This window comes from Mesoplodon densirostris, chromosome 14, assembly GCF_025265405.1.
Source record: "Mesoplodon densirostris isolate mMesDen1 chromosome 14, mMesDen1 primary haplotype, whole genome shotgun sequence".
In the NCBI taxonomy this organism is placed as follows: domain Eukaryota; kingdom Metazoa; phylum Chordata; class Mammalia; order Artiodactyla; family Ziphiidae; genus Mesoplodon; species Mesoplodon densirostris.
In genome coordinates, this window is record NC_082674.1 from 70,426,380 (window position 1) to 70,453,520 (window position 27,141).

At 47.9% G+C, this 27,141-nt stretch overlaps 1 protein-coding gene across 2 annotated transcripts in view; it reads left to right on the plus strand.

The window, feature by feature from the left end:
• The first annotated feature begins 543 nt into the window (after positions 1-543).
• Positions 544-27,141, plus strand: part of TBC1D8 (TBC1 domain family member 8) — a 133,529-nt gene continuing 106,931 nt past the window's right edge. For both annotated transcript variants that reach the window (XM_060117973.1, XM_060117974.1), the window contains exon 1: positions 544-796. In XM_060117973.1, the coding sequence (XP_059973956.1) occupies positions 670-796 (127 nt within the window). In that variant the 5' untranslated portion in view covers positions 544-669. The remainder of the gene's footprint in view (positions 797-27,141) is intronic.

Consider the following 27,141-nt stretch of genomic DNA (forward strand, 5'->3'; position numbering starts at 1 on the left):
GCTCCGAGGGATCCCTCGTGAGCTCACGGAAAACATACGCTCAGCGTTTAAAAAAATCGGAAAATAATTTTTTAGCTTTTAACGCTGTTTTCTGGTTATTTGTAAAAACGTTTCTTGTTATTTTAAGTGCCGTGTTATTCCAAACACACGTGGATTTCCTGGGGTGCATTCTGTCCCCCGAAAGATAAATGCCCTAGGTCGGCAACCTGCAGCTGGGACAACAAGATGTCTTTTTCACCATCGCCTCCTCTTCCTTCTGCTGCTCTCCGGGCTGCCTCCCCGCAGGGGCGTTGGAGAGGAGAAGGGCCACGGCGCTCCCCGAGAGCGCAGGGGGAGAGGCGGGGAGCCCGGCAGCCGGGATTGGACTTCCTCCCTCCACTCCGGAACTGCGCTGGAGCCGCCGGGACTCGGAAACCCTGGCGGCGCCGCAGGAGCCGGCGGGGTGGGCGGGGCGAGGCGACCCACGGGCGGGGCCGGGGCGGGGCCTGCGCGCTGGCTGCGCGGGCCGCGAGGGGCGAGTTTCACCCGCCGCGCTCCCCGGACTCCCGAGCGCAGGGCGCCGGCTGGCTGCGCTCCCCGCTGCCGCCGCCGCCTCCTCCTCCCGAGCGGGCTCGGCCCGGCGGCCGGGGCGATGTGAGCGGGGCCCGCGGGCGCGGCCGGACCTCCGCGATGTGGCTCAAGCCCGAGGAGGTGTTGCTGAAGAACGCCTTGAAGCTCTGGGTGACTCAGAAGAGCAGCTGCTACTTCATCCTGCAGCGGCGCCGCGGGCACGGCGAGGGGGGCGGCCGGCTCACGGGTAAGGGGCGCGCCGGGGCGGGCGGGCGCATCGGCCGGGCCCGGACCTCGCTCCCCGCCAGGCCTGCGGCCCCAGTTCGGGGCTGCGGCTCAGGTGGCGGTTTTGTGGGAGACGCCGGGCCGGCCCTGCCTCGGGCTTGTTTTCCTTTCTCCTGCCTCTCTCCTGCAAGCTCCCGTTGAGGTGGTGGCAGAAGGGACTTGCGGGCTCGTGCATTTTCCCGGGCGGGGCAGGTGCCTTCGCCGCCTGGCCCGGTCACCGCCCGGAGGCCAGGTTTGGCTCGGGAAGCGAAGGAGAGACGCTGGCTGGAGCGAGGGCCGCCCGGGGAGGAGCGGGGCCGCCGTGCGGGGCCAGGTGACAGCGGGTGCGCCCCGGCCATCTGGACGCGCCCGAGGCTCCAGGTGGTGTCGCGGCTGGGGACACACGGCCAGCCCACGGCGGGGCGCAGCTCGGGAGGCCCTGGCAATCCGGGACTGTCGGGCGGGTGAACGGGGCCGGCCGGGCGGGCCTGGGACGGTCTCCACGCCCGGAGGAGGAACGCAGGTGGTACTTATCCCGAGCTCGTGATCTTAATAGCAGAACTGAGCAGGTCAGTTCCCCGCCCCCATCCCTTCACTTTCCTCCTAGGAATGAGAGGAAAAAAACTCAGGCTTGTAAAATTTATTTTTTAAAAAAAGCATTTTTTTTTCCTCTAAAAGTTTTGGTCCAAAACTCTTTGAAAATCAGGCCCTTGGATAACTTGCATTAGCTGGGACACCTGTTTAAAAGGTCAACAGAGGAACAGTATGAGCCTTTTCCAGTTGTATCTAGGGAAGCTATATGGAATTTCAGATTTTGGAATCTGAAATAAGAGGGACTTTAGATCTTCCCATTTTGTCCCCCCTTATGCCGAGGAGGAGACCAAGGCCCGGGAGAGGGCAGTCAAGGGGACGAGTTTGGATCCCTGGGCCCATTGTTGGTGACCGCTGCCTGTTTATTCTGGGGGAGGCCCTCCTGGAGTAAACGCTACGGGGAAATGCGATTCATACGTCCTGAAAGGGCAGAACCAAGTGCAGGGCATTACCCTTCCCATACCTTAGACCGGGGAGGCCGGAAAGCAGGCAGTTGGATTCGGTAGGGAGGGTAGACTTCACTGAGCCTCAAGGAGTCAGCCGGAGTTAGTGGGATTTCTGGATGGGAGGGGCAGTGGGGTGACCTGTGGTCATGGTGATCAGTGGGAACAGGTGGGCAGCAGGTGGGCCTGCTCTGCGAGCTGTTTGAAACTCTGAGTGGGGGAGTTAGTGCAGGAGGTTGGGTGGGCCTTCTGGGCCCCTGGGCAGCACAGTGGCACTTAGTGCCTGGGCTCTTGGGAGATGGAGGTTGGTGGCGCCCTGTGGGGCTCATCAGAGGTGAAGAGGCCGGAGGAGGGGCTCATCTCCCCAGTCCTTTGAAGGCTGTGTATCTTAATCTTTGGTGCATTAAACACAGCACCTGGCCTATAAATGGTCTCCTTTAGTAGAGGGTGAGGACAGGGCTTGAAGATGTGTGAAACAGGAAACATAAGGAACGTCGGGCCAGCAGACGTTCACTGACTTAGTTCAGCGCACACTGACTGTGGGATGCTCCTCCTGTGGCTACTTTGGGAGGGACTTCAGGTTATTCACCATCCAGCAGGGGAGGTGAGTCCAGACCTGGAGGGCAAAGCCTCAGATCCCGTGCCTGATGGAGGTTCAGGACGCCTTCCCTTCTGGAGAGCCTGCTTTGAGGTCCAGTCTGTCTGAGATGAACTGACTCCTGCTGCATTCCAAAATCAAGCAGGACTGTAGCGCCTGTGCCTTTGGGCTTTACTTTGGTTTGGGCTTGCTGTGAGTATGCACAATTTTCTTATTCTTTATTATTATTTTTTTAATTTATTTTTGGGCTGTGTTGGGTCTTCGTTGCTGTGCCCAGGCTTTCTCTAGTTGCGGCGAGCGGGGGCTTCTCCTTGCAGTGGCTTCTCTTGTTGCGGAGCACGGGCTCTAGGCACGTGGGCTCAGTAGTTGTGGCTCGCGGGCTCTAGAGCGCAGGCTTAGTAGTTGTGGCGCACAGGCTTAGTTGCTCCACGGCATGTGGGATCTTCCCGGACCAGGGCTTGAACCTGTGTCCCCTGCATTGGCAGGCGGATTCTTAACCACTGCGCCACGAGGAAAGCCCAATTTTCTTATAATTGAAGGCAGTAAGATTGGCCAAAAAAGGGAGGAAAATTCCCCACAAAAAGACCCCTGGCACTTTGCTTTATTTCTTGGAGACTCGGAGCTTCTTGCTGATTGTGAAAGGGTGGCATCCCCTACGGCAGCTGAACACTCCACCTTTGGACATTTAGCCTGGGAGCCAATGGCTGTACCAGTTAGGCAACCCTGTTACCACATCCTCTGATGGCTGGTCTTACTGGGGCTCTTACGAATGTTGTAAAATCGAAACGTGACACAGAGGCCAGCTCCATGTTGGTGGCGGTTGTCAGAAAACATAGAATTCTAATTTGGCAGATATTTAGCAATTTATTTCAAAGATTTAAAGCTTAAACTGAGTTTATCTATGAAATCAATGGGTGTGCATTCTGACTGGTTTTAGGCTTTTCTTTGGAGAGAAGCAAGTAGAGGATGATTAAGAGGGCTGGAGAGAAAACGTAAAGGAGCAGTAAAAGGAAGTGTCTCTTCTTGTATTGCGATGCTGAGTTTGAGATTAGGTAGTAGGGGCTTAAAGATGTGAGGTCTCCATTGGCGTTTAAAGTAATCTGATATGTTGAAAACTTGCCCACCCTCAGAAATAGAAGGTTTTGTTTCATTGAGGATTGTAATTCGTCCTCCTGCTTACACACACACACACACTCTCTCTCTTTACACATCTCCAGGTTTATTTTCTCCATAGCCCTTTCTAATATACAAAATATTTATTTTGTTCATTGTTTCCCTTACTAAATTGTCTGGTCTATGAGGGCAGGTATTTTACCTGTGATGGTGCCTACCACTGCCTATATGCTCAGTTAACATTTGTAGGATGAATAGGTGGTTGAGTCCATGCATGAATGATGGAGCCCACTTTTTTTTTTCTCAAAAGTTGGGTGGGTGTGGAGGCCCCGCTTTCAGACTGAGCTGATCACATGGGCTAGGAAACATGCCCTCTCTCTCCTCGGCTTCCTGAGTACCTGCAGGCTGACCCACCGGAAAGCTGGAGGGAGTGGGTGGGAATTGAAACCTCCTGTGTATTTTTGTAGCTTCTCCTTTGAGGGCAAAGGAGCGGGGCACCAGCCTCTCAGGTGGCTTCAATTACCAGCCCCAGGGACCCGCTTCGAGAAGGAGATCCTGGGCTGGGGAGGGGGCAGGCGGTGGTGGAAGGCAGTGACCTTCGCTTCCAGCTTGAACATGGTGTGGCTGAACACAGTATTGTAAGATGTTTCCACAACTCTCCTGACAGAGTGATTTTTGCTGCCCTGGAAGGGAGGAAGTGAAGTTATACAGTGTTCCCTTGGATACGGTCTCCAGCCTGTGGGAATCTTTCTTATAAAAGTGCAGCTCTGGGAGAACAGAGTGGGAGCAGTTAGCCTTTGGGAGGTGGTGAGCAGAAGGACACCCAGCATCACTGCCCCCCCCACCCCCGCCCCTGGGGGTCTCTGATGCACTTAAAATGAGCAGCATGAATGAGACTTTAAAGACCGATGGGCTTCCCTGGTGGCGCAGTGGTTAAGAATCCGCCTGCCAATGCAGGGGACACAGGTTCGGGCCCTGGTCCAGGAAGGTCCCACATGCCGCAGAGCAACTAAGCCCGTGTGCCACGACTACTGAGCCTGCGCTCTAGAGCCTGCGAGCCGCATGCACCACAATTACTGAAGTCTGTGCGCCTAGAGCCCATGCTCCGCAACAGAGAAACCACTGCAATGAGAAGCCCCCACTCACCACAACTAGAGAAAGCCCGTGCGCAGCAACGAAGACCCAAATGCAGCAAAAAATAAATTAACAACAACAACAAAAAAATGAAGACCGAATATCACCACCCAGATGTGCCCCTCTGAAGGATTTTATTTATTTTTCAGTGTTTTATTACGCACGTTCCTGTATAATCTTGCAGTTCTTTCCCCAAAGAGGCTGGCAGTTTAAAAGTTATAATTTGAATCACATATTGATGTTTTCTACTTTTCAGAGTGTTTCCCTTTGGCCCCTGTTCCTGTCACCGCATTTGTAGCAGTTATGGGCTAACCGATTTCCTAACAGGGTTAAGGGAGGAAGTATGGAGTGGGAGTGGAAAATATGGGCTTCGGAGTCAAGATAAGTTTGTTGGGTTTGGTCTGGGCCAGTTTATTTGGCTTCTTTGAGCCTTCGTTGTAACTCTGCCTTAAGACACGGACAAAAACAAACTTAAGAGGGTTAGAAGCTGTTTTCCACCATGGCTACCCCATCTTACTTTCCCATCAGCAATGCTCAAGGCTTCCGTTTATAATAAGGGTTAGAATGAAAATAAACAATATACATAAGGGCTTAGTTGTGCTCATCACCTAGTAGGTTTGAAGAAAAGCAAAGCAAAGTAACATTAAAAAAACCGAAGAACAAGAGCGCTTCTTAGAACAAAAGTGTCGTAAAATAGTTTGCATTGTAGTGAAGGATGTAAGCAACATTTATCTATTAGCGCAGGATTTACTAAGTGTAATTAGAAGATTAGATATTTAAATAGCAATTTGTGCCAGCAGGATTTGGATACAGGCGGTCTTTGACCACATTAAATCCTAGTAAATAAAGGGAACTGAGTGTGAGTGGCCGGCTGTACCCGGGGTGAATCGTCTCCTGCCTTTGGAACAGTGTCCCCATGACTGGGGGAGTTTCATCTAGGGATTCCCGTGGGGTTCCCAAAGCTTGCTCAGAATGACTCTGTTCCATGGCTGGAATGGTGAAGCCCAGCACCAGTGTGGCCTTGCTTGGCTAGTCCTCCTGATGTCAGCCGGAGTCCTGCTCAGGTAGCTGAAGTTGGTGGTGGATTTCATCCCCGCCACCAACAAAACCCCTTTGGCTCAACCGGGCAGCCGTTGCATTGTGCAGACTCCCCACATATTGGCTCTAGAGTCTTACATACTTTGGTCTTGTTTTCCAGAAGCACAACAAGGAAGAAATCACAAACAACGGAAGTACTTTGGTTCCAGGGGCATAAATCAGAAGGTTTATATAAGTAAAATAACTGGTGTTATCTCTAAGGGCTAATAAGCCATTAACAAAAGCTTTGGGGTTCCCAACAGATGCATTTAATGAGAACATAATAAGGGCCATGCATTTGTAATTAGATAATTAAACAAGGCCTGGGCTGTGTCACTCCAGGAAATAATATGAGGTACAAATGTGTGGGTAGTGAAGCCTATTTCAGCCTAATTGGGGCTCTTTAGGAAGAGCTGAAAATGATTGGGAGGCTTGGAACGTTTAAAGAATTCATTTACTTGAGCCATATTCTGGTAGCACTGGATCAAGGAGGGATTTATTTAAAACGAAAGTAGTAAATCTGATCATATTTCCAGCACAGATTTTTTTCCCCCTTATTTTGTAAAGCTTTAATCAATTGCATTAAAAAGCAGCCCTGAACCTATTTTCACGGCCCCTGGGGTCTCGCATGAGCTACCCCTGCACCACCTCTAAGGCTCTTTCTCCTCTGCCTTCTGCTTTCGAGCAAAGACCCTCCAGTGTCGGTCACTTTCCTCTCCTGGGCCTTCACGGGCTGTCCCCTCTGCCTGGGGTGCTCACACCTCCCCTTCCAGTCTCAGCCTAAGCTCCACTGCTTGGACATGGACTTCGCTGCCCCCATCGTCTTGTCCCGCCCTCTACTTTTCCTTTATAACACTGACCACTGTTTGTTGTGATGTGGCTCTTTGTGGCTTTATCTGTTTCGAGCAAACCAGACCTTGAGCTCCAGAAGGGAGGTCCCGGGTCTGCGTCCCTCGCCACTGCGCCACCTGCACTGGAATCCTTGCTGTCACTGTGGCTGGAGCACCGTTGATGTGTATTTAGTGAATACACGGATGCCCACGTAGAATTGATAGCTGTGAGCCTTTGAGGTTGAGAAATGTTTCGCATGATCCTGAAAATGGAAGTTATGAAGAAAACAGGAATAAATAATACAGAGGGTTGTTATTGCTATTTCTCACACCCGCTCTATGTGCTTGTAAGGATTAGTGGTTGTTTGTCAGCTGCACCGGCCCAGCTGTTAGAACTCCCTGTTGGTAACCTTTATGGAAATGATCCTGTACAGACCCAGAATGATTTTCCCAGCACATCACCAGCCAACTAACACAGCTCTAAGAATCTCAGTCATTAATATTCTTGAACATTTGGTGGGTGTGTTGTAACCATTAGATTTTTATTATTTTTCTGCTTCCTTTTTTTTTTTTAACTTTAAAAAAAGGGAAAGAAAAATCAACAACAAAATAAACAGCCCCCAGTAAGGTCTCCTTAGGAGAAGGTACTGTACTTTGTGATTGGTTTTATTCTGAATAAATAGTTACTAGTAGAGAATGGATATTCAAATATAATGGGATGATAGTTTGCCTGAAGTTTTAAATTATGAAATCTTTCATGTGCATAGGAGCATATAATGCAAATGTAAAGTGTAAGTAATATAATACCCACCGGCTGTAACTAAAAAATATTTAGAATGTTTCCAGTACTTGAGAGATTTCTTGTGTGTTTTCCTGATTATATTCCCCTCCGTCCCTTGTGGGCGTTAATATCCTGAATTATGTATTAATACTCCCTTGCTTTTTTTTTTTTTTTTTTTTGCGGTACACGGGCCTCTCACTGTCGTGGCCTCTCCCGCTGCGGAGCACAGGCTCCGGACGCGCAGGCTCAGTGACCATGGCTCACGGGCCCAGCCGCTCCGCGGCATGTGGGATCTTCCCGGACCGGGGCACGAACCCATGTCCCCTGCATCGGCAGACGGACTCTCAACCACTGTGCCACCAGGGAAGCCCAATACTCCCTTGCTTTTATTTATAGTTTTGACACATTTATATGTATCCCTAATCAACACATTGTTTAGTTTTGCATGTTTTTTCTTAAACTCTTTACAAGGGGAATCATACTTTATGTATTTTTTCCGAAGCTGATTTTTCTGCCCCCCTCCCCCCATTATAGTCACAGTTTTATATGTATAATTATGTTTCTCTAACATTGAACCATGCTGATGCATGTAACCATGTTTATTTATTTTCATTGCTGGATAGTGACCCATTGAATGAATATACCATTATTGATTGATTTATTCATTCATTCTCCTGTCAGTTGATATTTGGGTTTCTAGTTGCTGTTGTTTTGCTATTACAAATAGTGCTGCTGTGAACACTGTCAGAGATGTTACTTTTGGCCAATCTAGTAGGTATTAAAATAGTATCTGAGAACCACCGAGATGGTGTTTCCCTCATAGGGATAAGAATCTTTGTATGTGTTTATTAAGTATTCGTTTTGCCTTTGGAGAAGGGTTTGTGTCTTTTTCTTATCTTAGGAGCTCTGTGTGTGTGTCTTTGTATGTGTGCATGCACATGTGTCTGTGTTCTGTATTCTTTTTCAATTATATGTATTGAAAAATCTCTCACTCCATGCCTGGGCTTTGTATTTTTGTTGTGGGTCTTTTTTTGGGGGGGGTGGTACGCGGACCTCTCACTGCTGTGGCCTCTCCCGTTGCGGAGCACAGGCTACGGACGCGCAGGCTCAGCGGCCATGGCTCACGGGCCCAGCCTCTCCGTGGCATGTGGGATCTTCCCGGACCAGGGCACGAACCCGTGTCCCCTGCATCGGCAGGCGGACTCTCAACCACTGTGCCACCAGAGAAGCCCTGTTGTGGGTCTTTTGAAGGACCAAATTCTTAATTTTCATGCAGCCAGATGTACCATTCTTGTCCTCTAATAGTTTGTGCTTTTTGTTACTTGTTTAAGAAGAAATCTTTAGAAGGGAATCTCTGGGATGCTGGTGAAGGGAGAGCCTTAAATGAGAGTCTGGTCCTCAGTCCAGATGGGAGCAGGGCGGAGGCTCCAGGACAACTCGTAGGAGAAGAGAAACTGATAGAGCAGGGCTACGCTTGCACTTGCTCGTGTTGGAGGAACATCTGCTCAACAGGGGAGAGCTTGTGGGTGAATTCTTGACACCTAGAAAGCTGAATGAGCCAAGAATTCCAGGACAGTTGTCAACTCCAGGGAACATAAAAAGCTGTGTAGGTTAGGAAAGGTTTCATCCTTTTACTACAAAGCGCAGCTTGCACTAATGTTTACATCGTTACAATAATGTAAATATCGACTCCGGGCCTAACCCAGGCTGTTGCCTAATTGAGGAGTGAGTGGCAGGTGGGGTTGCTGAGTGAACGGGGGATACATCCTCCTCTTCTGGAAGTTGCCAGCCGATGCCCGTATGGAAAATTGAAGAAGTAGTCGTACCAGCATGTTCCCGGAGAAGTGGAGGTAAATGGGAAAAAAACCAGTAAAGAACTGGGAGTGGTTGCCCTCGGGGAGCCGGGAAGTGGGAGCAGGGAGGGGCTGCTGGGTTTCTCATGGGCCTTGTCCAGTTAGATGCGTCTTTCTTTTTTTTTTTAATTAATTAATTTTATTTTTAGCTGCATTGGGTCTTCGTTGCCATGTGCGGGATTTTCTCTAGTTGCGGCGAGCGGGGGCCACTCCTCGTTGTGTTGCACGGGCTTCTCACTGCGGTGGCCTCTCTTGTTGCGGAATATGGGCTCTAGGCACGGAGGCTCAGGAGCTGTGGCACGTGGGCTCAGTAGTTGTGGTGCACGGGCCCAGCTGCTCCGCAGCACGTGGGATCCTCCCGGACCAGGGCTCGAACCCGTGTCCCCTGCACTGGCAGGTGGACTCCCAACCACTGCGCCACCAGGGAAGCCCTAGATGCTTCTTTCCATGCACATGTAAACTGGATAAAATACAGAATGCAAACTTTGGGAGAGGTTGGCATTTTTTCTGGGTAATGGGGATCCCGTGGGTAACGGGGTCAGGAGAGGCATTGAAGCAGAGCCGTATTAGTGCCGCACGGCCGTGATTCCTGAACTGCCCTGCGTCACATATTTGTCCTCTCGGTAAGCTATATTTAGCCTTCAAAGTGTCTCAAATATGTGGAGTATGTCAGTTTCACAGAGGCTTAAAACCTGTTTTCAGAAATGCATCTAATCTAGCCAGGTACTTTTATTTGAAATTAAAATATGTCTATTCTGGATGATTGTTTTCCTCCAGAGAAGAAATCAGGTTAGAGTTATACACTTATAATACATTTATAATTTTTGTCCCTTTCCTATAGGTAGGGTACTATAACTGGATCCCATTCCTTCTGGGGTCTCAGTTCCTTAACCTGCAAAACAGTGATAATATAACAACAACAGCAGTTTTTGCTTTGTGGAAAGTGTTTATATTTCAAACTGTTATATTTTATAGACATGTTGGCAAAATCCACTTAATTATTTGTATGTAAAGAAGAAGAAAAAGCCCAAAGAATATTGCATCCAACAATGCCAGGCCCCTTGTTCTCATGAAGCGTACGGTCTGGAGGGGGCAAGGTGCTTGTGGTTGGTGGGGGGGCAGTATTAAACCATGAAATACAGAATTATCAATGGTGGTAAGTATAGGGGGTGTGAGAGGGAATAACACGGAAGCTAATTGAGCTTGAGGTGTCAGGGAGCATTTCTCTGAGGACCTGTGATCTCAGCTGAGACCTGCAGGGTGTATAGGATGGTGCTAGCCTGCTGCAGAGTGAAAGAGCCTTCCGAGTGGAAGAAACAGCATGTGCAAAAGCCCTGTGGCCTCTGAGAGCCTGCTTTGGATAAGTTAGCTTTGCCGGGCTGTGAGCTGTCCAGTAAGGCCTGAACAGAGGAGGAAACCACAGAGGGGGGTGAGGAGTGGCTGGGGAGGGGAGGAAATCAGCAGGGTGAATTTTTCCAGAAGGCGAGAGAAGAGTGTATTTAAGAAGGAGGCAGGGAAGAGGGCTCAACTGTGCAACGTCATGTGGAACAGGCTTGTAAGACATTGGCAGCCGCAGCGAGAGCAGTTTGGGTGCCTGTTGGCGTGGCGTAGGAGTGGGCTGGAGGCTGCTGGTGGGTGGGGAGGAGGTGGGGACCGCATGTGGGTACAGCTTTGTCAAGGTGGAGTTTGGTTGGTTTTTGTTGTTGTCACTGTTACAAATGTATTATTTGTCAACAGAGTGTCTACTGAATGATGGACCTGTAGGTATTGTGGGCTTGCGGAAGGGCACCTGGGCCTTGCGATGGGCAATGGGTGGGATTTGAAGAGGTCAGGGAAGTAGGTAGGGCATCCAGGGGAGGGAGACCTCAGGAGCATTTCCCAAGGAATTTTGTTTTGGAAATGAAGTTATGTACTCAGGACTGAACCAAAAAAAAATGCCTCAGAGGATCTGTAACTGACCACCAAGAGAATTTAACTAATTTCGATGGAACCCAAGGATGCTGGCTTAGCCCTGGACAGTGATTGCTTCACGTGGCAAAAGAAACCCTTTGAGGAGACCGTGGCAACTTAAAAAATTGGGTAACGTTACTTGTTTGGCATTTGGTGCCACGCCCCTTGTACCCTCTTGTCGGGGGTAAGTGCTGGTGGGAATCTGATCTGGCTTCACTAAGTGTTTTGACCAGACTTTATTTCTCAGATTCATAAAGCTAAATAGTCTTTTGTTGTAAATCGTGTTCAAAAAATAGAATTTATTGCTAGATGGAAAATGCAGATTATTTCAGTGAATTACAAAGGCTCCCCAGGAAGTTTGGCTTCCCTGAATGGTTGAGTCCATCTAACAGGGTTCTAAATTGTGGCCCAAGGATGGGATGTAGGAATGTTTTCATGAGGAAATTTGGTAACATTTTTAAAATGGGATGGGCCTAGTGATGCAAGGTGTGGAAGGAACCTCTGGAGTTTCTCACTTGAGAAGCAGTATGTACATGACAGAAACACTTCGTTTAAAAAAAAAAAAAGGCAGAAAAGGTTAGCACACCTTAGAGGTTAGATATTTCATCTACTACAGGAGCATAGAGAACCAGGGTGGGTTCTGAGTTTCTGTTATGTTGCTGTTTTGCTGTTATAATTAAAAATACTTGTAAAATGTAAGCAAAGCCTTAAGATTACTTTCAGAATATATAGCTCATGACCTTTTTTTTTTTTTAAACCTGTTTACTCTTTTTTTAAAAAATTAATTAATTTATTTTTAGCTGTGTTGGGTCTTGTTTCTGTGCAAGGGCTTTCTCTAGTTGCAGCGAGCGGGGGCCACTCTTCATTGCGGTGCACGGGCCTCTCACTATCGCGGCCTCTCTTGTTGCGGAGCACAGGCTCCGGACGCGCAGGCTCAGTAGTTGTGGCTCACGGGCCCAGTTGCTCCGCGGCATGTGGGATCTTCCCAGACCAGGGCTCGAACCCGTGTCCCCTGCATTGGCAGGCAGATTCTCAACGACTGTGCCACCAGGGAAGCCCCATAGCTCATGATCTTGCATCTGTCAAGGATTCAATCACAGCAAGGATTTGGCTGGAGAGACTAGATTTGGGTAAACCCAGTGTAACAAAACCGTGTGTGTGTGTGTGTGTGTGTGTGTGTGTATGTATGTGTATGTATGTACATACGTGTGCCTGTGTTTTTCATCCCCATATAATAGAGCTGTCTCTCAATGTGGGGTTTAGTTTCCGAAATCAACATGAAGGACAAAAATTGCTTGCGGTTAAACTTACCCTGAAACCAGCAGGGTCACCTGTCTTGGTAATCTGCTCCTGGTACAAGGAGTTTTCTGTGAGGTGGAGGCCTCAGTGGAGCTGGGAGATTCCAGCCCCCCAGGGGGCTCACACCAGGGCATGTGCTCCTGGAGTTGTGGACTGTCCAGGTGAATTTATTGTCCCCTCTGCGTTTTGGTCCATGCAGGCGGTTGAATTTGATAAATTAGAGTGAGATGCGTGTCTGCTGTACCACCACTTGCTGGTTGAAGTCAAGTCCCTGAGCCAGCTCCGTGGCCAGGTGAGGCTAATAGAGATGGCGCTACAGCTTAGTGTATTAACCTGGGAATTGCTGTTAGGTGAGGTTGATGGTGGCGTGTCCGAGGGCTACAGTTCTGAAGTCTGATGCTCAGGTGGCTTGCTGTGAAAAGGTCTGCATTAAGCGGATGTTGTTTTGTCTTTCAGCCTCTTGCTTGTCTTCATTTATCCAAATAAAACATTGATATTTGAGGAGAAGAGAGGTTGGAAAGCCTCTTGTGGAACTGGAAGGTTCTCTTTGATGGGATGTGTGTCCCACTGTAAGAGCTGCTTTCCTTGTTTGGTTTTTAACTTTCTGTATGACCTGGAAGGCTGGATTTGAGCACTGTATATTAATAGCCAAAAGTTAAGTTAGAGTCATATAATGGTAAGCGTATTTACTTCTTTTGAATTAAAATCTACAGAAACCCACACTGTAGGCAAAGCCAGAGATTTGATTGTATTGATGGTGCCTGAAACCTACTAAGACTCAAGACCAGAGGCTCCATAGGTGAGCATCCCTTTATAGCAGAAAGATCATTAGAAAGTCTGTGTGTTGTGGGGGGAGGGAGGGAAGACGGGAAGATGAGAAGACGGGAAGACAGGAGGGGGAGAGAGAAGGAGAGGGAGGGAGAACCTCAGAGAGAGACTTGAATGGCTGACGTGCTCACACAAAAAGAGATCCTAATCGCAGAAGCTTTGGGAAGACGTGCTCTAATATGCTACATGTATAATATTGTGATATGCATTCCTGAAAAGTTTTATTTAGAATCAGACTCATATAAATTAGACAGTTTCCCCATTACTTAAGCCTCAGAGAGATCTCCATTTTAAGAACAGAGTAAATTATTAAAAATGTATAGAAAAATCTATAAATTTGAATCAGATTGTAGTATTTCAGATGTCAGAATATTTTTATTACAAGCTAAAAACAACTTTTTGGATCAAAACTGTCAAGAACAAAAAAAGGGAGATGGGGACTTCTGTCTTTAAAACATCAGTCCTAAAAGACAAAGGAAGGCTGTGGATTAAAGGAGACTGAGCAGACATGATAACTAAATGTGATACCCAGCCCTAGAGAGGGTCCTGGGCTGGAGGGGAAAATGCTACAATGGGTGTTTATTATTGGGTAACATAACACAACTGGAATACAAAGAGTAGATAAAAGCATAGCATGTGTTAAATTGAGTGACATTGGTAAGTAGGCTATTGTGTTAAGAGAATATCCGTATTCAATATCGTATCATATCACATCACATCGTACCATAGCACATCACATTATGTCATATATCACATCATACTGGTCATATCATATCATATCTCATGAGAAAAAGAGAGGGCGAGAGAGAGCAGTGTTAGAGCAGATGGGGTGAGCTGTTAACAGTTGGTGAATCTGTTTCTAGGCAAAGGGTATATGGGTGTTCTTGGTCCTATTTTAATTCCTGAAGCTTTTCCTTAAGCTTGCAGTTATTTCCAAATAAAAAGTTAAATAAACAAATACGTTTAAGTGTCAGCCCGGAAGTACTTGTCCACTTTGATTGAGGTATTTTGAGCCTGCAATAACAAAATATAAAGTAGAACTGTAAAAAAACCCCTTTACTTAGGAAATTCCTGCAGGAAAAATAACTTTGTTGTGGTGCGAACTAACCACCCTCTGCTTTTCTCACTGAAACAACCATTTTTGTACACTGGCTTCTAAAGAGTTGAGGTTTCTTGGGGTCCCGGTTGCCAGGTGCAGCAGGACAGGTGGTCGGGATTCCTCACCACCCTAAGCTTGAAGTGACTTTGACACAGGACTTTTTAATGTGTGTGCGTGTTTCAGTGTTAGGTCAGGCCTTGGTTGTGGTCAGTAAACAGTTGAATTTTAAGAGCATGAAGCTCTTGGAAAACAAGTTCATTGAATAGGTATTTACTGTGCTTCTGGGCGCCTAGCTCTCTTCCAGGCGGTGAACATGACAAAGTCCTGCCCTCATGGAATGTACTCACTCTTGTAATTAATCTAGAGCAGCTCTAGTGATTACTTAGTCTAGCAATCAACCTAGACCAACTCTGCTCTCGTAATTACTTTCTTATTCTAGTAATTAACCTAGGACTGGAATTCTCAAGTGTGCACGCAAATCCCTTGAATGTCAGCCTGGGCATCGTTTTAAACTTACTTCATTAAAACATTTTGTGATGTTTCTACCACACCGTAAGAGGTTGGCTTTTGTGGTCTTTGCCCTTAAAAACGGAAATATTTAGTCCAGGCAGTTAGGGCCTTTGAACCAAATCTTTGAGGTTCTTGCCTGCTTTGGGCACAGTATTTATAAGCTCCGTGTTGGGGCCAAAAGACTTGAAGTAGCTCCTGCCCCCTTGAAGTCTTTCTGCCTCCTTCTCGTCACTGGGGACCGGCAGGTGGAGCACCTACCGTGAGCACATCTGGCCCGGGCTTCCGCCCTGGGCCTCGGGTGCGGGTGTGTCTGGGGGTCCAGTCCTCCTGCGCTCTGTGAAGTGTTCACACCGTTGGCTTCCCTGGTGCTTCCGGATGCCCGGGTCCCTCTCCCTTTTGTGAATCAGCTCCGCAACTTGCCGTAGGTGACTGGGATGAAATGGACTCATTTTCCTATTTAAAAATAACCTCCGGGCTTCCCTGGTGGCACAGTGGTTAAGAATCCGCCTGCCAGTGCTGGGGACACGGGTTTGAGCCCTGTTCCGGGAACATCCCACATGCCGTGGAGCGACTAAGCCCGTGCACCACAACTACTGAGCCTGCGCTCTAGAGCCCGTGAGCCACAACTACTGAGCCTGCGCTCTAGAGCCCGCGAGCCACAACTGCTGAAGCCTGCGTGCCTAGAGCCCGTGCTCTGCAACAAGAGAAGCCACCGCAATGAGAAGCCCGCACACACAACGAAGAGGAGCCCCCACTCACCACAACTAGAGAAACCCGCATGCAGCAACAAAGACCCAATGCAGCCAAAAATAAATAGAAAAAAAAAAGAAGGCTAAAAAAATAATAATAATAAAAAAAATAAGAATAACCTCCGCAGCTGTGGGTTCAAGTCTTCCCATCGTGAGGACGACCTCATCTCTCTGCTGGGACACCTGCTGGTCGGACCCGGGGTGGGGTCACAGGGGGGCGATGTTGGGATGGGATTTCCGAGACCACCGGCCCGTATTCCTTTACTACAGATCAGGAGTCGTCTGATCCGAGGCAGAGATGCTCTGGTTCTCTTGTCACTTGACTGAGTTTAGCCCTGTCTGGAAAGATTAGGGGGCCCCTGAGACTCAGTTCCCACCTTCCCCCAGCTCAGCTCCTCCAGACCTGCTCCCCTCCTCTTGGGCTGCGCTGGTGTCTCTCAAGACCCTTGCTTTGCTTTGTTCCTTTAAAAATGGTTTAAGTAACAGAATTAAAAAAAAATTGTGGTAGACTGTGCATAACATAAAGCTTTCCATTTCAGTGATTTTTTTTTTTTTTTTTTTTTTTTTTGCGGTATGTGGGCCTCTCACTGCTGTGGCCTCTCCTGTTGCGGAGCACAGGCTCCGGACGCGCAGGCTCAGTGGCCATGGCTCACGGGCCCAGCCACTCCGCAACATGTGGGATCTTCCTGGGCCGGGGCACGAACCCGTGTCCCCTGCATTGGCAGGCGGACTCTCAACCACTGTGCCACCAGGGAAGCCCCATTTCAGTGATTTTTAAGTGTACAGTTAAGTGGCATTAAGGACATTCACATTGTTGTGCAACCATCACCACTGTGTGGCTCTGGAATTTTCTTCTTCCCGGACTGAAACTCTGTCCCCATTAATGCTGACTCCCATTCCCCCTCCCCCAGCCCCTGGCACCAGCATTCTGCTTTCTGTCCCTACGAATCTGACTTTTCTAGTTCCCTCATATAAGTGAAATCATGCAGTATTTGTCTTTTCGTGACTGGTTTATTTCACTGAGCATAATGTCCTCAGGGTTCATCCACATTGCAGCCTGGGTCAGTTTCCTTCCCTTTGAAGGCTAAATAATATTCCATTGTGTGCACAGACCACGTCTCGCTTACCTGTTCATCCATCGAAGAACACTGAGCTGCTTCTGCCTTTTGCCTGTCGTGAATAATTCTGCGGGGAACATAGGTGTGCAAATATTTGTTCAAGTCCCTGCTTTTAGTTCTTCTGGGTGTATACCCAGAAGTGGAATTGCTGGGTCATATGGTAATTCCATATTTAATTTTTTGAGGAGACACGATTTTTGCATCTGATTCTCTGTCTCTCTGGGCCTCTGTGGACTTGACTGTATGGCTGGGACCGTACTCAGTTTGCTGGGGTCCCCAGCTTCCTGAGCACCCTCAGCCTGGTTCTAGAGACCCTCTCTTCTCTTCCCGTTAAGGTTGAGGGGAGAACTGAAGACAACCGAAGCTAGTTTAGAGGAGCATGGCAGTCCATTGAAGAAGAAGAGGAAGAAGAATTAGAATTTGACTTTGGGGCATCTTCATGTTTATTGTTTGTTTGTTTTGGATTTCATGTACTTTTGTGTTTTATAACTAAGCCATAGAGTGGAATAGTTAAAGTTAATTTGGTTTTGGTGGATTGTTCTAATATGTCCTCAATTACATCTGTATCTCATTTCCTTCATCATTGTTGGCAAAAAGAATAGGACTATGAGGAGGTAGGAAAGGAAAGAAGTCTTGTTCTTATTCCTTGTATGACCTTGGGCCTTAGTTTACTCTTCTGTAAAATGGGCTAATGCTACCTACCTAACACAAATTGTTGTAATTATAGTAGTAATTGGGGAAAAATGCATCTGAAGTACTAGGACAGTGCTTGACAGCCACTGGACTTAGTCAGTATTAGTCTGTCCTCCCCTGCTTGTTATCATGGAATAACTGGAAACTGTATGTGGGGGGGTGGTGGTGGTCCTCACCTTTTTTTTTTTTGAAGTATAGTTGATTTACAGCTTTATGTGAGTTTCAGGTGTACAGCAAAGTGATTCAGTTTTTATATATTTTTATATTTGTGTATATATATATATATATATATATATATATATATTTTTTTTTTTTTTTTTTTTTTTTGCGGTATGCGGGCCTCTCACTGTTGTGGCCTCTCCCGTTGCGGAGACACAGGCTCCGGACGTGCAGGCTCAGCGACCATGGCTCACGGGCCCAGCTGCTCTGCGGCATGTGGGATCCTCGCAGACCGGGGCACGAACCCGTGTCCCTTGCATCAGCAGGCGGACTCTCAATCACTGTGCCACCAGGGAAGCCCGATATTTGTATATATTGTGAACTGGTCACCACAGTGAGTCTAGTGAACATCCATCACCTCACAGAGTTAACAATTTTTTTTTCTTGGGATGAGAACTTTTAAGATCTGCTCTCTTTGCAGCTTTCAAACATGCAATACAGTCTTATTAACTGTAGTCACATCCCCAGGACTTATTTATTCTATAACAGGAAGTTTGAACCTTTTGACCCCCTTCACCCATTTCACCCCTTGCCCCCCCACACCCTGCCTAGTCTTCTCCTAACTACAGAGTTTTTTCTTTTCTACAAAATCAAGTCCATTCTCTATAGTTGGTGGACATATCCCCTGTGGGGGGGTGGGCGGTGAGAAGTAAGCTGAGAATTTCTTGCATTTCAAGCTCTGCTGCTTTGGGGCCAGGGAGGGATCCAGAATTTCCTGTTAGCAGCTTGGGTGCCAAGTTTCTGGCTCTAGCCCAGAATTCCAAATACCTGTGAAGAGTTAACCCCTGGGCCCGTGTCCCTGGGGCTGGCCACATGTAGCAAGGGAATGGGGGAGTCCTTTCCAGCAGGGAGAGGAGAGAAAGAAAAGGAATCGGGAGAAGGTAGAAGGGGTTGTGGATATAATTTTCACTTGCTCAGAAGGAGAGTGAAGCTGTCTTCAAGGAATTGGACAGGGGAGCTCTCTCGCTCTGCCTACTTCAAGACTTGGCCATTGTCTGCAGTTGCCCTTGTCTGTCTGTATTACTTACGGTTATCAGTCTTCATTTTCCCCACGAAAGAACAGCCAGCTGGTAATACCTTTTTCTTCCCATCTTCCTATTTAAAAAAAAAAAAATTGCTTATTAGCTCAGTAATAATACTGCAGTATTTTTGTGTACTGTATTGCACTTTTCATCGACTTTACCTCATTGAATGTGTACATAAAGATTTGTCCAGGCTGCTTGACATCCTCATGCTGCAAACTGAAGTGGGTGTGGGCATCTGATTTGCCCAGCTATTGGTAGCAGAGGCCTGGCACCTTGTCTTTTTATGAAGCTGATTAGTCAGCAACACTCAAGAAGTATTTATGGAAAGTCCGTATGTGCCCAGCGGAGATGCTTGTGGTAGAGAATTCTTACCTTCAAGTCATTATGACCTGATAGGGTCTTAAGGGGAAGAGGATGGAGTTCCAGTCTGTTACCTGTAATTAATGTAGTTATTTAAGTAATGTAATTAAGGCCAGTAATTAAAATGTCTGATGGGTGAAGGAAGAGCTATAAATTCATAGTTTGGGGATGTCTCTGAATTTAATACTCTAGTACTGGTTCTCCTCCCTGATGCTGGCATTAGGGAAAGGGGACAGTTTTTTTTTTTTTTTTTTTTTCCTTTTTGCGGTATGCGGGCCTCTCACTGTTGTGGCCTCCCCCGTCGCGGAGCACAGGCTCCGGACGCGCAGGCTCCGGACGCGCAGGCTCAGCGGCCATGGCTCACGGGCCCAGCCGCTCCGCGGCATATGGGATCCTCCCAGACCGGGGCACGAACCCGTATCCCCTGCATCGGCAGGCGGACTCTCAACCACTTGCGCCACCAGGGAGGCCCCAAGGGGACAGTTTTTAAACAATGGGTTCAGATACCCTTAAACCTCTGGGCTGTCCATCATGAAAGCTTCTATAGCTTATCTCTGCAAGCCATTTCACACTATTATTAGGGCAAAGACAGGAAACATTGCCTAACATGACTTATTTCTAATCTTTTTTTCCTCATTTTTAAAATTGAAGTATAGTTGATTTACAATATTTCAGGTATACAGTAAAGTGATTCAGTTATATTCTTTTTCAGATTCTTTTCCATTATAGTTTATTACAAGATAGTGAATATAGTTCCCTGTGCTATACAGTAGGACCTTGTTGTTTATCTAGACTTATTTCTGATCTTGAGGGCTTGTGGTTTGGGAGGTTGATCTCTGGAAGTAAAGGCATGGGCTGACCCAGGACTTTCTTTGGAACAGAAATAAGGATTTTTAAAATAAATGAAACTGGAATAGATTAGAATCTACCAGGATGTATGGAAATAAAACTTCTGGGAGGAAGCTTTGTTTCTTTTCTTTTTTGAATGTCTGTGTGTATATTTCCTCAAGTTCCTGACTTTGCAAGTGTTTAATAAATCTGTCAAAACGGTAGTGTTCAGGTCTGGATGCAAAGGACACGGGAAATGGAGTGTTTTCTACAGTGTCTCTTGAACGGCTGTCTTGACTACTCCTGGCAGCGAACGGCTGTGAATAGCAGGTTCAGGAATGCGGGGCTGTGTTTTCAGAATCTGAACTCTGGCCCCGGGGTGGGGTGGGGGGAACTCCGGAGGCGCTGGGTTGCCAATTGCACTTGTTGGCGGGGAGAGATGCTGGCCAGAGGAGTGGTCGAAGGCTTCTGGATTGTTTGGATGATGAATGCATCTGTCATGGGAGAGTGCTTGTCTTTTAAATAGGCATAAAAATATCGTTTGCTCAGAGGAAATGAATTCGCACACAAATGTCATGAACCTGTTCCTTGGTGATCTTGTGTTGTTTGTCCATGAGACTGTTTGCAGATTGAGGGGCTTAGTTCTAAGGCACTCGAGGCAAGGGCTCTGAGAATGCTCACAAGCCCGTTTGGGGGAGTATGTGTCCTGTCCTGCTGCTGTGGGGAAGCTGTACCATGTCTCCAAGGGCTTGGAAGAGGACTCGTGCCCACTCAGCCCTTCGTGACACTCTGGATCCACCCCCCCGCCCCCGCCGCCCCTCCTGTCACCCAGCTTCTTCAGTAATAATCTGCGACTACTCCCGGCAGCTGGTAGGTCTAGGCTGTGTACCAAAAAAGGGACCATGTCCTCAAGAAGGTTGGGGGAAAAAAGTTACCTTGAGGCTGGGCCTCAAATTCAGTCTTGCCTTTGGTGAGTTCTTTTGGGGAATAACCCTAGCTCACCTCCTATCCACTGATTACTTAAAACCCTGGCCAAGGGGCTTCCCTGGTGGCGCAGTGGTTGAGAGTCCGCCTGCCGATGCAGGGGACGCGGGTTCGTGCCCCGGTCCGGGAAGATCCCACATGCCGCGGAGCAGCTGGGCCCGTGAGCCATGGCCGCTGAGCCTGCGCATCCGGAGCCTGTGCTCTGCAACGGGAGAGGTCACAGCAGTGAGAGACCTGCGTACTGCAAAAAAAAAAAAAAAAAAAAAAAAGTTAAAACCCTGGCCAAATCTATTCACTCACCTGCGCCAACCTAATATATATCGAATTAACATGAAGTTTTTCTTTAAATTTGAAGAGTTCGTTTTTTAATGTAGTTTTGGATTTGGGGAATAGAAATATGGTAGTTGTTTTTTTTTTACCTCGGTTAGCCTGCAAACAACCCTTATAGGACTCTCTAGAAACTGTTTTTAGGAAATTTGAAAGCATTTCTCATAGAGCCTTGAAATATCAAATGAACTTTTCTTAGACACACAGCACTTAAAAGCAGTATTTAGGTAACGATGAAAATACTTTTTAAAATGTGTGTAAAGAAAGGAAAAAGGTTTGAATCATACTGGTCTTCTTGGAGATTGCTTTGCAGTGAATCCTCCCCTGCTTCTCTCCTGCTGTTTCTGGCAGCTTCGGAAGGTACGTTTGTCAGGCTCTAGAAGGAGAGGGGGCCCTGGCCGTGGAGGGGAAGGTTTTCTCTGGCTTGTGGAGGGCTTAACACTTCAGGGCTAACTCCGCGAGCACCTGGCCGAACCTAAACAACCAGCTGTCTGTTAAGCCAATGAGCCCGCCTCTCCTTTGTAACGTAGAGCGGCAGCGGGGACAGTATAATAATACCACACGGGAAGGGCAATGTGTTCTCTCTTAGGAATAGGGGTTAGAATCACAGCATGAAAAGCAGCTCAACACCACAGAGCTTTCACAGATTGTTACAGGACAGGTTGAGACTGAGGGACATAACTTACCAGACTTTGCATGCTTGAGAGAACATGATCCAGAGCACTGGCTCCACAGCAGCTTTGGGGTCATGCAGACTTTGGACACGGCTGGAATGTAGCTGACCACATCAGACTCGGGGACAGCCGGATCCCTGTTTTAGGGTCACACACTGTTGGCTCGCGTGCCCTTTATACCTTCTGTCAGTCTTTGACTCTCCTGCTATTGTTTTATGGCTTCTTAAGGCCTTGACCTCATGTGTTTTGGTGGACACAGGTGCTGCCTTGACATTCTCTTGTGCCCCTCAACCTTTTTTTTTCCTTTTTTAGCTGCACCGTGTGGCATGTGGGATCTTAGTTCCCCAACCAGGGATCGAACCCATGTCCCCTGCAATGGAAGCGTGGAATCCTAACCACTGCACCTCCAGGGAAGTCCCCCTACCCTTTTATTTGTAGCCATAACTACCCAGGTCACATTGCTGCATGACCTGCTTGGCCTGATGGCTTGTCTGACAAATGCCACTGTATAAGTATGTATACATTCCTGGTTGTAGCAAAACACGTTACACGCTGACCAGTGTTCAGACCCGCTGGGAAGGGCTTGTGAAAGGCTGGTGTGACAACACACTGGCTGAAAACACAGGTGGACCCATCTTTGAAATGTGGGGGTACTATTTTATTTAAATACTGATTTTAAATCCTTGAACAATTAGAATCTTGACTGGTCTGGAAGTTCATCTTGGTTCCACGAGGGATTATGTAATACACTATCACAAGAGCTGGCCCTCCTTCAGAGGAAAACGTCATAAAACAGTCAGTAGAGTAGTATTAAAAAGACCATTTTCCGTCATGATTTAGTTCTGTAAGTTAGAAAACAAAACACTAGAAACGTTTTTTTCGTAATGATGCTTTCTCCCATGATCTTATAAATCAATGCTAATGGTAGAAAATTGGAAAAAGAGAGGAAAAAGAAGAAACAGCTCTTAATCCCACAGTTAACCTTTCTGTATTGATTTTCCAGCTTTATCTGTGAATTTTGTTGATATTATCTAGTTCAGAGTGCATATGCAGTTTTGTATCTTGTTTTTCACTTAATGGAATGACAGCATTGGAAGATGTGCCACCCATGCATTTTGTGGGTTTGTGTCATGATTCGCAGCCTCTCACCTGAGTCCTGTGTTGGCACCTACCTCCTGTGCGTGCCCCTGACATGCCGCCTCACCCCCCCCAGGCTGCCTGGAGACCCCGACACAGTGGCCTCATGTCAGCGTTGGCATTGAAGAACATTCCTGAGCCCTAGCTCAGGCTTGTCTGTGAATGGGTGAGACCCTCGTGTTTTGGACGAGGAACTTGGGACTGCAGAGGTGTTCTGTGCCACTGCCTGCATCTCGGCTTTCCCTGACACTTAGGGTTAGATCGTACCAACCTGTTAAAACAACGACTTGCTCACTGTCATCCAGTTAGAGAGCAACACCCAGCCTATGGCTGCATTGGGTCTTCGTTGCTGCGGGGGGGCTTTCTCTAGTTGCGGTGAACGGGTGCTACTCTTCGTTGCGGTGCGCGGGCTTCTCGTTGTGGTGGCTTCTCTTGTTGGCGGAGCACGGGCTCTAGGCACACGGGCTTCAGTAGTTGTGGCATGCGGGCTCAGTAGTTGTGGCGCATGGCCTTAGTTGCTCCACGGCATGTGGGATCTTCCCGGACCAGGGCTCGAACCCATGTCCCCTGCATTGGCAGGCGGATTCCCAACCACTGCGCCACCAGGGAAATCCAGTACGGATGTATTGATGAACGTGGGCCCTGTTTCCTGTTGGATGGTCCTAAGCAGACATACCACCTGTCTGCTGGGTTGCTTGTCTCCATCTTTTAGGACGTGAGTGATGCCGAGTGTAGCTTTGTAAAGTGCATGTGGTGCATCCCTGTCAATCATCTCCTTGGCGGTGACAGTCATGGGCAATGTTGAGAACTTCCCAAGCTGCAGGGGCCTTGATGTCAGGTGTAGTCCTATCAGAAACATTACATCTCGTCAGGACAGTATTCACATTTTCTGTTACTTCTTGTGGGATATGGAATTCAGTCCTGCAGAGACAACCTGAGATTGGCAGGTTTGCTTGGTTGATTAAGAGAGTCAAGGTCATGGGTCAGTGGTGGCAGTTCAGCCTGGGTCCTCCTGGCCCAGTGGACCCGTCAGTGGTAGGTGCTATGTGTGGGCTGCCCTCAGACCCTGGACTCCTGAGGACCTGGGGGTGTAGGCCACGGCTCCCCAGGGGCTCTCCCTGGGTTCAGGATCTCAGTGATGGCCTGGGCTCTGCATGAGGACGTTTCCTGAGGACAGTTTCCCTCCTCTGGTGAAGTGACCAGCCCAGGGCTGTGCCAGGGTGGACTCTGCAGGACCTGTCCCACTCCTGCAGGGACTCCTGCCATGCATTTCTTTCTTTCTTTTTTTTTTTTGTTATATCTTCTTGATGACTTGACCCCCTTATCATTATATAATGACCTTCTTTGTCTCGTTATCATGTTTGTCTTTATTTATTTATTTATTAAAAATTTTTTTTTTTTTTTACAGTATGGGTTTTTTTTGTTTTTTTTTAAGATGTTGGGGGTAGGAGTTTATTAATTAATTAATTTATTTTTGCTGTGTTGGGTCTTTGTTTCTGTGCGAGGGCTTTCTCTAGTTGCGGCAAGCGGGGGCCACTCTTCATCGCGGTGCGCAGGCCTCTCACTATCGCGGCCTCTCTTGTTGCGGAGCACAGGCTCCAGACGCACAGGCTCAGTAGTTGTGGCTCATGGGCCTAGTTGCTCGGCGGCATGTGGGATCCTCCCAGACCAGGGCTTGAACCCGTGTCCCCTGCATTAACAGGCAGATTCTCAACCACTGCGCCACCAGGGGATCCCCTGCCATGCATTTCTTTTTCAGCCAATGCTGCTGGTGCCAGGGCCCATGTTGCTGCTCTCCTCTCCCTGCTGGGAACACGAGTTGGTCCTTGGAGAAGCACAGGCTGCCAGTCTAAGCACTGTGGGTAAGAGAGGCTGGTCTGGGGAGGACTTCCCTGGTTGCGTCTCCCGGCTGTGTGACCTGGTGCTAGCTGTATAACCTCTCTGAGCCTCGGGGATAAAACCATATGCACCTTTAAGGTCGTAAGACTTAAAACAGGGGTGATGAGAGGGATGAGTTCATTGCAGTCCCTGGCACATGCTCTATGTGTGATGTATGCTAGCTGATGACATTTGTGACCGTGTCCACAGTGTGTGTGTGGGGGTGGTGTTGGGGGGAGACTGAAATGACTTGACTTGTGTTCAAATAGGCATAGCTGATAACAATTTATAAAGGCCCGAATACGGTTCAATATTTCTGGGCTGCTGAATTTCAAAAGGGCCAAGAAGTTAAAAAACAAAACCAAAAAAAACCCTTCAGTGGATTGCTGACATTTAACTATAGTAATAGGGTTTAGCTTCTAAGCTTTAGGCCTAACTGCCCCATTTAGAAGTTCTCCAGACCTGTGAGCGTGTATATGTACACACACCCTCTGAACCCCTTCTTTCCAAGGCCTTATGCCCCCAGCCTGTGCCCTTGCAGGTGGCTGTGAGCAAGCTCTTGTTAGGGTCACATGTGAGTCAGCTGCCCATCATGTCCTTGGGTCCGTCCAGAGCTTTCCTGGGACTTTGTTTCTTATCCAGCCTGACCCTGAGATCAGCATCTTGCCTGGGTCTTCTGTGCTTTTGTGTTTAGTTATTTTACCAAGGAGACTGGTTTCCTTTTAACTGTGGCTTGGTTTATTCTTTTTCTTTTTTTTTAAATTGAGATATAACCGACATATAACATGGTGTAAGTTTAAGGTATACAACGTGGGTTGATTTGGTACATTTATGTGTTGCAGTGTGATTACCACTGTGGTGTTAGCTCACACCTCTATCACTTCATATAATTATCATTTTTTTGTGCTGAGAACAATGAAGATCTAGTCTCTTAGCAACTTTGAAATTTATAATACAGTGCTGTTGTCTGTAATCACTATGCTGTGCATTAGATCTCCAGGACTTATTTATCTACTAGTTGCAAGTTTGTACCCTTGAACAGCATCTCCTCAATTCCCCACACTCCCAGCCCCTGGTAACCTCCATTCTACTCTCTGTTTTTATGAGTTTGGCTTTTTCAGATGTAAGTGAGATCATACGGTATTTATCTTTCTCTGACTTATCTCAGCACAACGCCCTCAGGGTCCATCCATGTTGCAAATGACAGGATTTTCTTCTTTCTCAAATCATATTCTATTGTGTGTGTGTGTGTGTGTGTGTGTGTGTGTATGTATGTATGTATGTATGTATGTGTATGCCCCACATCTTTTTTATCCATTTATCTATTGATAGACACTTAGGTTGTTTCCATGTCTCGGCCCTTGTGGGTTGGTTTATTCTCACCTGTACTTCATGACTCCTTAGGGAGATTTTAGTGGGCAGCTCCATCACAGAACGAAGGCCCCTGCTTAATTGTTCAAATAATAGGATAGAACCAGTGATTCAAGATCCTGGAGAATTTCCAGCGGCCCCCATGCCAGGCCAAACCACGGATTCCTTGTGTCTGGCTTAGGAGTTAGAAAGCTCTGCGGGACTCCAATGCTTAGGCAGGATTGAGAACCAGTGGAGTGACCCTCCACTTTCTGGGATGTGCAGGATGGATGGTCAGGGCGACCCTCGGCATGTGCGGGTGGGTTTTCACGTCCCCCCGGTCCTGGTCTGAGGAGCAAGCTTTCAGATGAGAGAGCCTCCCTGCTGCTGGCCTCCCTGCCCCTCCCCGACTCCGGCCCCTGCCCTTGGTGTTGGCTCTGGCAGGAGTCGGAGACCCTCCCTGAACGGTGAGGATGGACCCCTGAACAAAGGCACGAGGTAGGCTGAGTGCAACCAGGAGGCCAGGAGGCCGGGACTCCGCACCTGCTCATGTGGATTATTTGGCCTGTTCCCTGGAGAGGGACATCTTCAGAATGTCACCTCGTTTTATCTGGGCCTTCCCTTGACCAGTGAGAGGGATTCTTACCCTCATTTTACAGATAAGAAAACTAAGGCTCGATGGAATGAGTGATGCATCCAAAGAAACGGCTGGTGTCCTTTTAAGGCCCTGCCGTAGAAGAATCGTCGGGATGGGGGCCGTGCGGGATGGATAGAGATGAAGGGGTGCGGCCGGTGTGTCCTGCTTTTCAGTGACTTTCAAGGTGAAAGTAACCAGAGGAATGAAGTAGCATCTCCAGGCCAACAGGGTCAGGAGCCTCAG